Raw genomic sequence first — 16,785 nt, 5'->3', positions numbered from 1 at the left:
CTTCGAGGTATTTTGCTAGCTGGAGCTAAACTACAACAGTCCCTACCACCACAATTATCAGCTACTTATCAGCTGCAATGTCTGTAGGCCTTCTGAGTCATGGGAGTGACACAGAACGGATTATGCCATCTTCATTCCACAGGACCTATGGTCTAAGGCTGAGGCATATTAGTGGTAGGTATGGGCATCCTTTCTCAGTTAATATGCTCTAAGATGTCATTGCCAGTGTTCTGACAAACACAAATCCATGCCAATTTGTATACTGCTGTGGATAAGAAGGAAGGTAACATATTTCTGTAGGCCATGTCCATAAAACACTCTGTTCTGGAAGTGGAAGGGTTTTGTTCTGTGCTGAAAGATTGACATCAAAAGTTTTCCCTTCTTAAAGTCTGTTTTGTCTTTCCTCTTACTTTTAAGTGTGTGCTACAACAATCCATTCCATCACGGAGAGAAACTGTCAAGTGAGGAGCCTGGCTGATCTCTTAGATAGTGTGGAAATGGCTTATGGAACAGATGTTAAACTTTACACCTTTGGACACATAAAACATAACAAACCTTATAAGCCTTCAGAGAAAATAAAACAGGGACAGTAGTACTCTGCCAGGAAAGAAACTAGTTTCACGACAGAAAGAAATTATTTCCCAGCTGAAAATGAAAGAGCAAGGAAGATGAAAAGATTTTCAGGTAATTTTTGTACCAGCATCCCTGTGTTTCCAGCATAGGCTGGGTCTTCCTGCCCTAACAACAGACAACCACGGTCATCTGTGACCAGTGTTGGTGCCTCAGCAGATTTTTCTACTTCGCTGGAAATGTTAAAGTTGAAAGCGCTTAAAAAGAAAGTTGAGGGGAGAACTGACAGACTCCATATGTGTCTCAAAAGAGATGTGTTAGATGTGTCAGAGATTATGGTGCTGAAAAACAAACCAGTTAAGAACAGCCGACAGTGTGTTATGCAGCTTGCCGAGGAGGAATACCAGCTCATACCTTCATACTTGGCTGATGTAACTAAAACAGAGCAGCGTAACAATTTCCTACATTTCCAGAAAGAGTTCATAGCAAAACACGAACTGGTGCAGAGTAACTTCACAGGGAACAAGGTATGAGAGCAGCATGAAAGGAAGCTGGCTAAGGTAAGAAAGAAACAATTTGAATCAGTGCAATTTTTCTGAGATAGTGTAACTCTGGCAAAGTTTAGCAGAAACCTATACTAACTATCAGTGACGGATTTTGATTAAATGGTCAAAATTTCTATCAGCCTTGGTTTGAAACAAGGATATTCACAAAGTGAAAAACTGCTGTAGGGTATTATCTACCTAAGATGCTTGTTGTGAAAAAGTTAATCTTAGGAACAGAGGACTTTGAAGTGAGGCCAGCAGCACTCAGGAGAAAAAGTTCACGACAGAGGAAGTAGCACAGTTTGCCTAAGAGACCCTTTCTTTCTCTCTCCCAGGTTTATTACTTAGAGCTGGTATGTTTAAGCATGAGATCATAAGTGTATGTCTTTTTACTGTTGTATTGCACAGCTAGGGTTTCTTGGATTATATATTTGATAATTACTTCTCTCTGAGCGAACAGTTGCTTTAAGGGATGCAACATGCTCCAGTGTCTGCTTCTTCCAAACCTGGAGTTGATCTGTTCAAGTCAGTAGAGATAGACAGACTAATTCATACTCATGGAAAGATTGGCTGTAAAGACGTAAGCAAGATATTCAACAATAAGTTGAAACATAATATGGTAATTGCCTTGTTTTCTACTTGTCTTTTTGAAGATTAGTGCATCCTGTCTTGTTGAAGGTAAGCTTTCTTCCTGCTTATGATCAAAATATAGAATTTATGCTTTGACCATGGCTTGATCTGGATTCTCATATTTCTTACCTCTTGCTGTCAGGAGAAATAGCATGAACTCCAACAAAGTAATACATTCTGACAGTAACAAATTTAAGGAACCTGCTGCATATGTGGTTATGCAGCTGTTCATTTTGATGATTGTACAGGACCTCCAGAAAATCTGTGGCTGTGATCCCCTCCATTTCAAGCAACTACAGGTTGTTGAGGAAGTATTTGAAGACATATGCAACAGCTTTCTGATAAGTGGTGATATTCTGATGGAAATTAAGGTGAGAAATATGCCTAAGGTTTAGCACACCATAAGCTGAATGTACCTTAACTATTTTAAATGCACTGTCTCCTAGTGCCATATGCCATTTTTTTTTCTCAGTGCATCTGGGACATTTAACCTTTCTTAGCTGCAGTGAGGAAAGTGATTCTTCTGGGGTTTTATGTCTTCAAGAGACTTTTCTCTGCCGTCTTGGTCACATGTTAAAATCAAATATACTAAACAAACTTTATGGGCTCATAGCATCACTTCTTCTTTTTTATTTAATCACTTGTGATCTCAAAGGGGATGGCTGATTTCTTCCTCATTTTTGGTCCTTCTCCCACTGTACATAGGTAGGCAAACAAGAGTAGAGAACAGAAAGGTTGAGAGATACGCCTCTAGAGAGAGTTGGTTTCAGTGATTTGAGATTACACCATTCCCATCTATAAGCATCATTATATTAATGAAGAAAGGAAAAATCACAAAGAATTGCACACCTCTGCAAGTCATCTGCAGGTGCAAAGTCCACAAGACCGGTGGAAATAACTTTGGGGAGAAAGGTGTATTGAAAATTGCTTATACTCAATGTTTCAGGATCACTGCTTTCCTTCATCAAATTAGGGCCATGACTGTGTGACTGTTAAGCATTTAATTTCTCTCTCTCTTTTTTTTTTTTTTTAATAGTTGACTAGCAAACTAAACTGCATGGCTATAAAAGCCACATAATTTTGGTGTTAGTGTGTTTCTTGTTCTGCTTCTGGCCCTACTCCTAAGACAAAAAAACCCTGCATATGTCCCAGTGTTCCTACTTTAACTTTATGCCTTTTAATTAACCATATAGCAGCAAGCCATGACACTTTATCCCTGCAGTGTCCCCCAGGTTACAGGTTGCAAGACAGCAGCATCCCATGCAATACTTATATTTGCACTTTCTCGCATGTTTCTGTATGATTAGGAAAGAAGGGCAGACAGCTTTTGGGAAAGACATGTGAGTGCTTTCCCAGCATTCCCCTAATGTACTATGTGAGTTACACAAACAGATACTAAACATCTGACTGCCACTGAAACACTTTGACAAAAGCATTGCTAAAAAAAAGAAAAACAAACCACAAGCAAACAAAACCCCCTCAAAGCTGCAACCTTCATTAACTTTTTTTAAACTCTAGCCCTAATTCTAAAATCCTTAAGACGTTTGAGGGGGAAAAAAAAAAAATCAGGCTGCAACCTACTGGTGAATTATTTTTCCACCTCTCCCTTTGACAGTTACATGTGAGGAGTGATAATTCTTATCTGACTTGTCAGGCAGTTTCCTTTTTTTTTTTTTCCCCTTTGATTTTTCACTGTACTGAAGGATGAGACTTAATCCTTTATTTTGCGACCAAACCTGTTTGTTTCTGCTCTTGGGCATTCAGGACAGTGATTTGCATGTGAAACACAACTAAAATATTATAGGTGAAAATGAAGTTGCACTCTGACTATGTACACAGTGATGTGGTGCAAATGATGGTAAAAATTCTGCATTGACTCTGCCAATAACAACTGAGGGGGGAAAAAAGTAATATTTATCAACAAAATAATTACCCACTAAGGTCCAGCATTCGTAGGCAAGAGAAAGGTGTGCTGGTTTCAGGCAGGAATGAGCTCCTTTACTTCACAGTGTTGTTGGCTTGCCCAGAGCAGCCGAGAGATTTGTTTCATTCCATGGTACGTCAGGCCCAGGGCACATGTGCAGTTTGGCAGGTTCTTTTGTTAGTGGGTTGTGTGGGCCGGTGGATTTTCTCCCTGCTCTAGGGCTCTCAGGCAGGGATTGCTTGCTGCTCTGGGACCTGACTCTATGTCAGTCAGCAGGTGGTGAGCTACTGTGTCATATGTTCTATTTTCTATTGTTCTAATTACTTCTTATTAGTAGTATTGTTAGTATTACTATTGTTATAATTTTAACTTATATTATTAAATAGTTCTTGTCTCAAATATATGAGCTTTCCTTCTCTTTTCCTATGACTCTCTTTCTGTACCGGATGGGGGTGGGGAGGAGGTGAGTGAGCAGCTGTGTGGTACTTAATTGCCAGATAAGGTTAAATCACAACAGTTCTTTTTGGTGCCCAACGTGGGGCTCGAGGGAGTTGAGATAAGAACAGACTTGATTATTGTGTGATAAGTATTTGGTATAACGTTGTGGTGGTGGCTGATCAAGACATTGAGTTCAGGGGGTTTTAAATTGCTAACAGAATGGTGAGATCTACTGCCTTGTGTGTTCCTTAGTCTGATTTTATATGCTCAAACTGGGTTGAGGGGTTTGGTTAGGCTCTTCAGTGTACTGCTGATGTTGGGAGGAATCGTCTATCTGTATCTAATATTGTTAGCATCCTGGTACTTTGCGAGTTATGTACTGGAGGCTTTCAATAATTACACCTTTCCATTTTTCTCCTCGGGAACTCAGCCTGTAGAGGAGAGATTATTCGGTGCTGGCTTGGATGTGGAGAAATTATTGCAATTATTTTCCCTCTTCTCTTGGGCCAATAGCAAAAGTATATGAGCATTTTGGAAATTCTTCATGGGCCTGGGGTGAATTATGATTAGAGATCAGCATGCCTCTGAATGTTCTCATGATCTTGTCTAAAGTTAAAGAAAAGTTTGGGAATGCTGCCCCATCTGCTGCCAGTGCTCAGGGCAGAGGCAGGTTCTGTGCGGCCAGCCAAATCACCCTAATGCAAGGTGAGGTGGCACAGACCTGTGTGGTGGGCAGGGCAGTGGCCCAAGCCAGCTGCAACCATGGCCATGTCACCTCCTACCGCGGCGAGTCCACTTCATACCATGGCTAATCCACCTGCCACAGTGGCTCCACTTCCACAAACCCCTGTGTGCCAGTGCCATCGTCAGTGTCAGCCTGTGCCATTGTCAGTTACCCCAGTAGAGAAAAAGAAATACCCTTTTGTATTCTTCCTCTTTTTTCTTTCCTTTTTTTTCCCTACTCCAAAACATAGTCCCCTTCCACTCCTGTGAAAAATAACGTCAGGCCAGTGTTCTCCATTGACCCAGAGATAGTCCCTTGGATCTGCTCTGAGGATTTCACCCTAGTTATCCTCTCTCTTTGGCACTGAGCCTACGAGTTCCTGTGTGATATTGACAATCTGTTGAAATGAAATGAAGGGTAATGATGAATGTGGCACAGCTGACAGCATAAGTGCTTTGTCAAGGATGAGTAACACACCGCACAGTGGCAAAACACCTGAAAGGATTGTCCAAAAGCAAGAGGTCTGCATGAGTCTGAGGCTTCATATTTACCATTTGTAACACACAGAGAGACTCATCCATATTATTTTTTACCTGTAACAAACCTTTCATCTATCTACAAACAGAAAGAACTTTCAGTGACTCTTAAAACTGCCATAGTTAGGGTTGGGGTTTTTTTTATGTGTGTGTCTGGCCATATTAGCTCTTAGCCTCATGAGCAACTCATTCAGTTTTCATCAGAACTGAATTTTACTGAAAATGTAATATTTAAAATGGTGCCAGAACCTGCAGGAAAGGAAATAAATATTCAATGGCATGACTTCACGTTTTACTCTTTCTCATGCATTCTCATATGCTCTGAAGGCTCAGGCCAAAGGGATTGAAAAAAAAGGCTTCAAAAGCTTCAGGACTACAGACATTCAGGAAAGATGTGCAGGTTCTCATGAAGAAAGCTAGTACTGATCTGGAAAGAAAGACAGAGTAAGTGTTGCAGATGCTGGCAACCCCTCTAACAGCAGTCAGGTAGATGGGATAAAGCAAGAAGCAGGTAAACAGAGTTCTTGAAGTTTTTACAGACATCAGGTCTTGGAGGGAGCCTATGAATGGCCTGTTCTAGGCAAAAATGTTTCTCCTTTCTTAATATGTATTTTTGATCCATTTTTTTGTATCAATGTTACTAGGAAACATTGCTTAGCTCTGAGCAGAACAAAGGCTTTCTTCTGCCATTTCTTATTGACCCCCACCAAAGAACTTGATCATCACAGAGAAGTCTCCTGACCATGCAGCCTGCATTGTTGAATTTCAGACTTTGTCACTTTTGCTGGGACTTTGGCTTTGTTCCCTGTTACGGAGGCAACAGTCTGTGCTTTCAATTGCCTGTGTTCTTTGCTCTAAGACATGACTTGGTTTGACTTCCTTATTTTGACTAGCTTATTCACAAACTTTTTGAGGCTCCCTGCCTTCTTTGGACAGATGTTATGTTTCCATGCCTCTTCTGTGTGCTCCTGATACTTTATATCAGAGCTTCCAAATCTCCTTGCTCCTGGTCCAAGCTCTGATCTCACTAGCTACCCTCAATATTTGACCTGATGATGCCCCTTCTTACCCATCCTTTTTTCTTGTAAATGTAACTCTAACTGGACTAGATGGCTTAAGAGGTCTTTTATGTCTTTGCAGTTGTTGTTTCCAGCGGATTTGATGCGTACATATTACAGTATTCACACTGTGATTTCAAAATGTCATTTGGATGATTCTGAAGTTAAGAAACTGGAGTGTGAGAGACTCATGTTCACTAGTTACTGCTAGTGTAAACAGGAAGGTAATTTAGTTGCCCAGTACTCTACACGTCTTTACTTGTCTACAGAGAGAGAATTTATGGTGTGTTACTGTGAGATAAAGTCAAAGTGGCATGAATTTAAAATGGATCGGGGCATAGTGTGCAATATTTATAGAGTACGCATATGCAAATTTTATCTAGGCTACGGAAATTGATTTTTGTACAAGCTTTTATAAATATTTTAGAGGTAAAGGGGGAAAATATGACATTTTGTCTTCTGCCAAAGGGCTGAAAGGGAATAATGATAAATGTGCTAGAATGATCTAAAGGAGTTCTTGAGATATTTGACAGCTATAGGTATAAAAATTCAATACCCTGTAAGACTGTTAAGTTCTGGATAACAATCTGTTTCCAGAGAAGTCTAGGAACTTGTACTATCCTAATGACTTTCTAGCTTTGCATGCAAACTAACAATCAAAATGTGAGTAATTTGCATGCATTAGATGCTACTGAGGACCTAAGACTGATTTTTTCTTCTTGCTATATATAGTGTATGTGTAGTTCTTTCCATGTATAGGGTAACCATCCTTGGATGGTGGGCAGTGGAAAAGATTTTCATACAAGACTGATGTGATTTTTAAAATAACATTGGTTAGCAGATGTTAGAATATCTGGTAGGATTTTTGAGATCTAGTGAGGAGAGGAGAAGTAAGAATACTGAAGTATATGAGAAGAACTAAGCTGTTCACTTATGTTATTGTGATACCTATGTGTCTCACTATGTATATGTAATTGCATCACTATTTGTATTCAGTGAACAAGAGGTTTCCCCTCTTAGGTAAAGAGGCTGCAGTTTTAATGAAGTAAAAAGTGATTGTTTGAATCCTGTTAGCTCCTCACAGAGTTTTAATTCTTCTCTCCTTTGCATCACTGATCATTCAGACCAGGAATAACCTCGCTGAAATTCAGTGAGCTTGAATTTGCTCTATGACCTGCTAGAGAAACATTTGACCCCTGGAAATGTGTAATAGTCTTCATTACACATCACAACTATTTGCTCATGTCTAATTTTGTATATGATCTTGAAAAGATATTTCTGAAACTGTTGTTCTCTTTATTCTATTCTAGACGGGGGAATGAATTAGAAATGGTTCTACGGTTGTGATGAAACAGTTCTGAGTCAAGCAGAAAAAAAACAAGGCATAAATTATAATAAGGTGTTCTAAAGGGTTGGAAGGAAAACCAACCAAATATTACCTCAGCTGTTCAGATTTTTCCTGTTACTATGATCCAAATGTGCTGGCATCTTATGAAACCAGACGCATAGCATCTTTCTTATACCTCTTTCACTCCTGGCCTTATCGGAAACCAGTAGATGTCAGAAGCAGAAAAAAAACAAGGCATAAATTATAATAAGGTGTTCTAAAGGGTTGGAAGGAAAACCAACCAAATATTACCTCAGCTGTTCAGATTTTTCCTGTTACTATGATCCAAATGTGCTGGCATCTTATGAAACCAGACGCATAGCATCTTTCTTATACCTCTTTCACTCCTGGCCTTATCGGAAACCAGTAGATGTCAGTGGGATTAGGGAACTGCCAAATCATCTCTATGAGTCTGTGACTGATTCTGTCACTCTCAGAGTCACAGCACTATGATGTGTTAAAGATGTCTCAGGGGATGGTACATGAAACCCTTCAGCTGGCAGAAACCTGATAACTGGATTTCATGCTTATCATGAATAGGTTAAGCCCTGATTCATGTGCTTTCAGGTTCTATTCCTAAACTACTACTCAGCCTGTATCAGTCCTAGATGCTAGTTATCCATACAATAGTCCAGTTCTTCTTGGATGTTTGTTGAGTAATTTGGTTCATTAATAGCAATGAGGTTTACAGTCTGTTTATGTACTGCTTGAGAAAGGAGTTTCTTCTGAGAAGGCCTTCAGTCAGTGCACTCTAAATCAGGACCTTTGAATAAGGTTAAATACAGAAATCTGGAAAGTTGTGGAAGAACAAAAAGAAAAGCTGACTGATGATGAGCTGGGAAATGCGGTGAAATGCCATCAGGGTACAGTACACTATTACTAGTCTTACCATAATACACCTGTATTTTATGCCTTTATTGAAAACCTGCACTCAAAACACAGTTTTCTTCCAGAGCATGAGAAGATACCAGTTAGCAAATTATAATGTGTTAAATAAGGAAATAGCTGTTTAAGTGGTGATATGAAATGCCTCCTGCATTTCCTCTTTGAGGAAAGAGGAAGACCTAAATCTGCTTTCTGTGCAGCATCTCAGTGTCCTAGTGTCCTGCTCCAGGCAGTTGTTAGCTTCACCAGGGGCAGTTCCTGTCACTGGCATTTAACCCAATTTTACAAACACACCTTCAGTAGGAGCGATGCTTGAACAATCAAACCAGCTTCTGCTTTTATTTTTTTTCTCTGCAATTAAACAGGCCTAAATTCCTCCCTAGTGCAACTGTCTTCCTGTCTATGAATGTATGCCTGAATGCAGCTGCCCTGATTATATTTGTTTCTACAACATGGTACAGGTTTTGAATTCTAGAGCGTTGCAGCCAACCACTAAAAAAACCATAAAATCAGTCATTGGCTCTGGGTCTCCCGCAGGACTAATGAATAAAACAATCAGAACTCTCTAGGCCAAGGCATATCTGAGGAATGGTTTTGCATAAAATGAGCTAAAAGACATTTAAACAATAGGTAAAGGTTTCTCCCCTTCTCCTCCCTACCAGGTACTAATTTAAAAAGTACTTATTCAGTTAACCTCAAACTTCCCCTCCCTACCTTCCTCAATTACACACTGAGGAATCAAAATCAGCCAAGTCAGAAAGATGTAAATGTTGCTATTCTTTTTTTGTGTTATAGCTGTATTTAGAAGCTCAAGCCAAGAAATTTGGGCCAAATGTGTTAACATGTACTGGTACTGTAGGTAACAAGGCTCTGAAAATAACGTTTGTCGGGGGGTTTTTTGTTTGTTTAGTTTGGGTTTGTGTGAGGTAGGGTGTTAAACAATTAAAATAGTATTCAATCTAAGTTAACTTGGAATGAGAACTTTGTAGTTTTCCCAGAAGAAAAAATGAATATCTGATTATTTTAAAAATTTGAATAAAATGTTTTCTAAAAAAGAAGGCATTATTTTTTTCTCTTCAGGTAGTATTTCTGTAAGGCCCTTCCAGGCCCAGTAGCTATCCTGATCCACAGAGGGCAGATATGCTCTTTATCCTTTTCAGTATCTCACACGAAAGAACAGGATTTTTGAGAAGCTGGTGGCTGTTAGCCCCTGGGATGAGGAGCAGCAAGAAGCACGGTCAGGCACTTTCCCCACGTGAGGCAGCACATTATTTGACTTGGGCTCACGCGCTCTTCCTCCAACCTGCCTCACCTGGCCTCAAAGCTGTGGTCTATTGACTGGACCTATTGACTGTGCATTGATACTGCACTGCAGACCATGAGTCTGGTGGCCCATGACAAGCTGCTTGGAGAGTAGGAAATTTAGGTGTCTTGGGATTAAAACAAGCAGTCTTTGATTGTTAAAACATTGTCGTTACACAATGCAGTGGCCTAGTCCTGAATCTGACAGCATGGCACAAAGCTGGTACATGGCAAATGTGGCTAATGAACTACTATGGGATCTGAAAGCTCCTCTCAGTTCCAGGGCATCCCGAGTCACCAGGGCCTGCTCACTGCCGCAGTTGGACAAGCCAGGCTGCACCATTAGGAGCTCTCGCACGACACAGGCAGACTCTTTCCCTCCACTGGTGTCTTCCCTCCTCCTTCTTTCCTCCCTTTGCCTGCCCTGCAACCACAGAGCCTTGGGGGTGTAACCCTGCACCCTGGTATCTTCCCTGACTGCTCCACTTTCCATAGCTTCCCTTGAGGACAAACATCAAGAAGTGAACCAAGGCATGGTAGGTAGGTCAAACAGCATGACATTGAGCTGCACTGTCACCGGGGAAGAAAGTAGTTTAATTCTATATCGGTCCCGACCCTTGGAGTGAGAGGTACTGTTAATCTGTGCACATAGCTCCCCTCATTCCCTAGGTGAGGGACTGGCAAAACCCCATAATACAGCTCTGGCTGCAGCAGCAAGGACACCGAGAGGCTGCAGATGAACTCACTGACATGCTGTGAAAAGCTCTTTGACTCCCTTAAAGCCCTGGCTGGACAGGAGAGTGAGGTGGCCATGTAGGATCTGGTAAGATCATGTTACTGACATGTTTTGGTGAGGTGAGAGGGTGAGGTGGCTGTGAAGCTGGCCTGTAAAATTCCGAAATGCCTTTTCTGGACTCTGCTAAGGGACTACAGCATGTTTATTCTGCTCCTTGCATGCTGTACCTGTTCTCCATGCTGGGATTCAGTGACTTCCTCCTTGACTGTATTCCCGTTTTGTCTAGAGCCTGACCATATTTTTGCATGAAATGCTGAAGGGCCTTAGTTGGGGTAACTGTGAAAGGTGAGTGGCATAGCTCGTGTGCCAGTGTTCAGACTGGTGGAAATGAAGTGTGGGTACAGTGGGGGCATGTACCAGCTGAAATGGGGGCAGTGTTGTGGCTTCTCCTGGTCTGTGCTGCTCAGCTTGGTTAACTCAAGCTTGTACTTGGGTATGCCTAAGGAGAGCATTACGGACACAGCTTTCCACTGCCAGCTCTGTCCTTTAAATTGTGCATGTATTTTTATACTTCCAGAAACCAGCAGCAAACACGAGACAAAGAGGATAGCACAAAACCCACTTTCTGTTTCTGAACAGCTTGACGCTATGAAGTATGAAGTTCTTGATAAATGGGTGATGGGAAAGAGACAATGATTTATGCTGGGGCAGTGGATGAAATGGAGAACACTCCTGAAGAAATAGAGGCAAGAAATCATTAACCCTAAACATGTCCTACCAAGGTTTCATGAAGTACTGGTGTCCAGGGGTAATACCACGATGGACCCTTGAGCACTGAGACTGACACTCAATGGTCTTTATTTTGTCCTCTGAGAACATAGTGTGCACCTGGTCAAGGCACTTCTATGATTACTACAGTGTCCGGCATCTGATTCTGCAACTGGAGGCTTGTAGGTTGATCCTCCCTGTGTCAGATGATGGTCTGCAGACATAGGGGTTATTTCTGCATTCATGTTATGAGTTTGGAGGTTTGTAACCAAATACATTAGAGAACTAGGGTATCATTAATTTTAACCTGTTTTATTTCTCAGCCTGGCTATTGGCATTGTTCTGGTTGGGATTTTCAAGTATCCCAAGCTGGCATCATCACCCTTAAAATGAATACTGAAATGCCCAGTAACAGTAACTTCAAAGGGGGAGAGATAGGACAGTCCTGATTCCCTTTGAAATCCCATTTCTAGATGCTTAAATAACTGAACATTACTGTAGACTATTCACTGGGATATATGAATGACCGTAGCTGTGAACACATTACAGACACAGACAGGAAGGTCAGGTTTAAGTCAGGATTGAAAAAAGAGAGCTATGATGGATTGTTCATGTCAAGTAATTGAATTTTAATAAATTTACAAACATTAACTTGAATACGTGTTTACAGAATAGTGGTATTACTTTTTTTTTTTTTTTGGTAATTCACTAGGCTCTGTGTCAGTATTGGTTGAGCTCTCATTGTTGATGTTATACAAAGCAAACAGTGAGAGACAGGCTTATACCGAATATTGTGCAATCCAAGGTACAGAACTTGCAGAGATTTGTTTATGTGCCAAAATTTGCATGCTGAGAGTGGTCTGTGTGAGGATCACTTAAACTATAAAAGTTAGATGCTTGCAAATTTGAATGCAGGATTACTACATTCAGCATTTAAAACCAGTATTCCTCTTCTGCTGGCAGTTGTGCTGTTAGAAATAGCACATGATCTCAATTAAGGCACTTTTAACCTGTCCTTGTTACTGGTTACACTGCTAAGTGTTCCAGCTGTGTGAATTAAGGAGGTAATTTCATGCACTTAAATAGATGCTAAAAGTACAGTCAGCATGAATAGGGAATAATGTGCCACTCTTAATGGTGGGCAAACAGCAGTTGTTTACGCAGAGCTTGTGTTTGGCTAAGCATCTAAAAGGTCAAACATTTCCCCAAACTTTCTGTCCCCTGAAGCAAGGTTATACCTGTAGGCAGAACATCAAATAAATTAATTGGCTGTACTGAGAATGAAACAGAGCTGCCAGAAGTTCACAAGAAAGCTTTAAAAAACTATGAAAAACATGTAATCTGAAAATTGTCCAAAGTCTGTATTTCTCTCTTCAGCAGTTCAGGTTTAGGTACAGCCATTGTGTTCTTGTACTGTGCATGGATGCTTTTAAATTTAATCATATATTTAAGACCATTGCTTTTCCTGTCAAATTTTTGGACCAGCCCCTTGCACTGCTGCTTAAGAGTAGAAGACAGAAGTCTGTCACTTCTTTCTAAAACAATTAGCAGGCTTCCAGCATCAGAGCACTTAGGGAGGAGGAGGTGAACTCTTGGTTAATTTAGAAAAATTTACTTGGTATCAAGATAGTAAAATAATGAATAACAGCAATTAGTCATGTTAACTTTTTCTTTTTTTTTCTTTTCCTGGCAAACAGGAGACTTTGGGCTCCATGTGCCTTCTGAAATGTTCCTGTGCATGGTCTGTAAGACATACTCATTTGTTATCACGCTGTGGGAACATACGGAATCTGGTCCTCTGAATAAATAGCCACTCTGAGAAGTTCCTCTCTCTGCTTTTTTAAAACAAATATGAATATTCAGAAGGTCTTTAAATATAAACTGCTGGTTCCTAGAGTAGGTTTTTTTAGGGGGGTAGGGGGGAAGGGACTGGGCTTTGTCTGTACTGTAATGAAAAAGGAGAGTCAGCAGATGGCAGTGTTGTACAGCTGTTGCAGCAGGAGAGCGCCACATCAGCAAGGGAGGGAAACCTTCCATACTCCCTAAATAGCCCTGAGGAAAAATGGAGTGGCCCCTCCAGGCCGTTGGACAGTTGGCCCTCCAAGCATACTCTCGCTGAATGCTTTGTGTAGGCCTGCTGAGTTGTTACTACTATTTGTAACAGCAATTCAGCATTTAAAAGCCCTCATTTGAAAGGGCAAGTCCATTATCATTTAAGAAGAGCAATCTAATTAAACTAGTGCATTTCCATATTCTTTTAAAAACATGATTTCATAATGCTACATAAGTACAACGTGTTCTTTCCCACACAGATTGCATTTTTAAAAAGATAAGTGGGTCTGATGAATTTGCTTTTGCTGGAATGTTGTGTGACAATTTAACTGATCTGTTACTGCCTTTTCAGGCTGAAACTATGAAAATCAACTCGACACGTTTCTCTAAGGCCAAATAGAAGTAAGTTATTTCCTTAGAGCCCACTGTGGTTCAGGCATAATGCAAACTAATTTATACATGAGTTACCTAATCCCCAATCAGTGGAAAACTTCTCTTCGGCTTTAGCAAGTTCCAGATTTGGCCTGCTCTGCTTTGCCAGGTAGAAAGTAACAGATATATTTCAACCTCATGTTTGTTTGGTGTTTCTTTTTTTTGTTTGTTTTGTGTTTGTTTGTTTGGTTGGGTTTTTTTTTAACTACTGTGTAGAGCTATTAGGGTGCTCTGATCTAAATCTGTAAATCAAAGCTGCAAAAGCTCTCTGCTTCCAACTGTACTGAAGGCACTGGAATGAGGTAAAAGAGCCTGTGGTGGTAGGTAACTCCAACATATAAAATCTGTGGAATAGCTCAGCAAGAAGACATTGGAAAGACTGCTGTAAGATATAGGGACTAACAGATGTCTTGAGTGGAGAAAACTGTGTAATAACTTGAATAAAACAATCTTTGGCTCAGATGATATTCTGCTGCACAGTCATAAGTCTGAATCTCTTTGTTAGTAGCCAAAAGAGCAGGCATCATTTCAGATGTTAGTGGAATGTGAAGTACAAAGCTCTTTGCATCCAGAGTTTCATCTAGCAGCTCAGTCTAAAAGCCAGAAATGGACATATATGCTGGAATACAAAATTATGTCACTTCAATGTATTGAAGTAATTGGTTTAGAAAAAGCAATGCTATAAACACTCTTCCTTGTTTACATGGTAAGACCTGATTTTACTGTCTGTCGGGTTTCCCTCAGGGTACAAGAACTGGCAAGAAGTGAGGCTGTATGTCAGACTCAAAGACGTGTGTAACTTGATACGTTGTGCTAAATTAAAACTGCTGTCACACAGGAACTACTTACTATAATTTATGTCAAGGTTAATGGAGTAAAAAGTATTGGAGTATTTTAAATGCTGATCAGACATGTTTCCAATTAGTATCACTGCAGATTTTTTCCTATGTGCTGAAGGATATTTCAGTGTTTTTCAAAATTTATGTCTTTTTTACAGGAAGTTGGAGGAAATATCACAGAAATTTTACATAAACTGAGAATCACTCAGGAAAGTCAAAGGTGAGTCTGAAATGTTCAAATATCTAAGTCAGTGTGGTTACACAGAAAGTGTTAAAGTGATGGAAATGCCTGTCATAACAACCTGCTAGGCCAAAGTAAGACAGATTAGTTATTAATAGCAGATGCATTCAAGTGCTGGTTGCAGAGCACACATAACAGCAGCTGGGAGTCATAATCAGATATTATAGATTTGGCTTCAACGTGGCCCAGAGTGTTAAATAAGAAAAATTAACAGTGGGAATTATGCATAGTGTTTGATTAACAACTCTGATTGCTTCAGTTGTTTATTTAGGCATAGAACAGACACATTATGGTACTTGTTAAAGCCTTTTAATTTTTCTGACAGTGTCCTGCTGATGTTTTTTCACACCTGATATGGAGGAATTTAATCCCTTGTCTGTTCTGACAGTGCTCACTAATGCCAGTTTTGGTAACTTCTTTTTGAAGTGGAATTTTTTTATGTTGGGAACTGGCTTGAGATTTCTAGTTTTGTTTCATGTAAACAAAGTTTGTTTCTTTGTTTCTTGGAAAAGGGTGGATTATGGCGTCACCTCAGGCACTTGAGGTAACACATTTTCAGAAGTTAAAGCATGAAGCTTTGGTTACTGATGCTGCAGGTCAGAAGTAAATACTGAATATATTTGTTGCTGTAGTGCTTTCAGTATTTAGGTTTAGCCCCAGACTGTCTATTCTTGCTATGCTTTTAATGTTCCAGAGCCTTGGATGAGAAGCTATACAAGCTGAAACAACATGGGAGTCTGTCTCTACTTATCCACCCACTCTTACTGCCATGAAACGCACATACTCAGATAGGTATAGGTTTTAACATAGCTTCAGATTGGTTGTGAGTTTGTAGTGGTGCTCACAGGTTGGCTTTTCATACTTGAATTACAGTTATACAAAACCTGAGCAAATGTCAGACATAACTAAGGCTCCGTATGAACTGAAAAAAATAAAGTTTATTGTCTGAATTGAAAAAATAGAGTTTATTGTCTGAACAGAAGATAGCTATTCACTCATGTGCCCTGCTATTATCCACAGACATTTTTGCACCTGCAAATTAGTGGTGTAAGAAATCAATGCAACCAGACAACTCGGGTAGTGGCAGGCTGTGATCAGTCTGTTAGTTTGCTACTTGCCTAACTTATTCGTTTATATCTGCACATGTAATGCAAATGATTTAATGTCAGTTGGAGCTGGACATGGCAGGTTAGTAAAAGGCCTGAGCAACAGTGAGAAAAGCTCACAGATATTGTTGCACTTTGGGTCAGCCTTTTAGGTTTTCGTACATAAGACAGACATTATCAAGTTGTCTCCTGTTGTTATAACACAACACCATCTAGGAGAAGAGTTTCTCAAATTTAGATGTCGGGTGATGTTTTGTGCCATAGGGTCCAGAACAGTCACTGCAGGTTCCTGTTGTGTTTGTCTGTGAGCTGTACGCTTTCATGCACAGTTGTGAGGTTGTTAGTAAAAATCCGAAATGATACAGACTCCAAAGATCAAGATCCATTAACACAGGAAAAACTGATTCTATTTTCATCTTATTGCCAACATTTGGTGTTAAAGAAGGTATGTTTTGTTTGCTGACACAGGCAGAAACTTTTGCTTTTAAATAGTATTAGGCAAGTAAGAAAAATATTTTTTTCAAAGAAGACTTGAGTCTTAGCAAAAAAGAACCCTGAACTCAGGTCTTATGAGATATAAAAATTTGCAATTAACTTTTAGCTTACAATAAA

At 40.1% G+C, this 16,785-nt stretch overlaps 1 protein-coding gene across 1 annotated transcript; it reads left to right on the top strand.

The window, feature by feature from the left end:
- Nucleotides 1-905: 905 nt before the first annotated feature.
- LOC104506913 (chromosome unknown open reading frame, human C6orf118) lies at nucleotides 906-15,046 on the top strand (the record flags this gene model as incomplete). The annotated part of the gene is given in 5 exon segments (XM_010148036.1): nucleotides 906-1,130; nucleotides 1,994-2,116; nucleotides 9,493-9,556; nucleotides 11,313-11,410; nucleotides 14,985-15,046. Coding segments are annotated over 5 exon segments (572 nt in total), but the record flags the coding sequence as incomplete, so codon positions are not given.
- Nucleotides 15,047-16,785: the final 1,739 nt, after the last annotated feature.

Source organism: Eurypyga helias, unplaced genomic scaffold, assembly GCF_000690775.1.
Source record: "Eurypyga helias isolate BGI_N326 unplaced genomic scaffold, ASM69077v1 scaffold7393, whole genome shotgun sequence".
Taxonomy (NCBI): domain Eukaryota; kingdom Metazoa; phylum Chordata; class Aves; order Eurypygiformes; family Eurypygidae; genus Eurypyga; species Eurypyga helias.
This window is presented reverse-complemented; position numbering and strand designations above follow the sequence as displayed.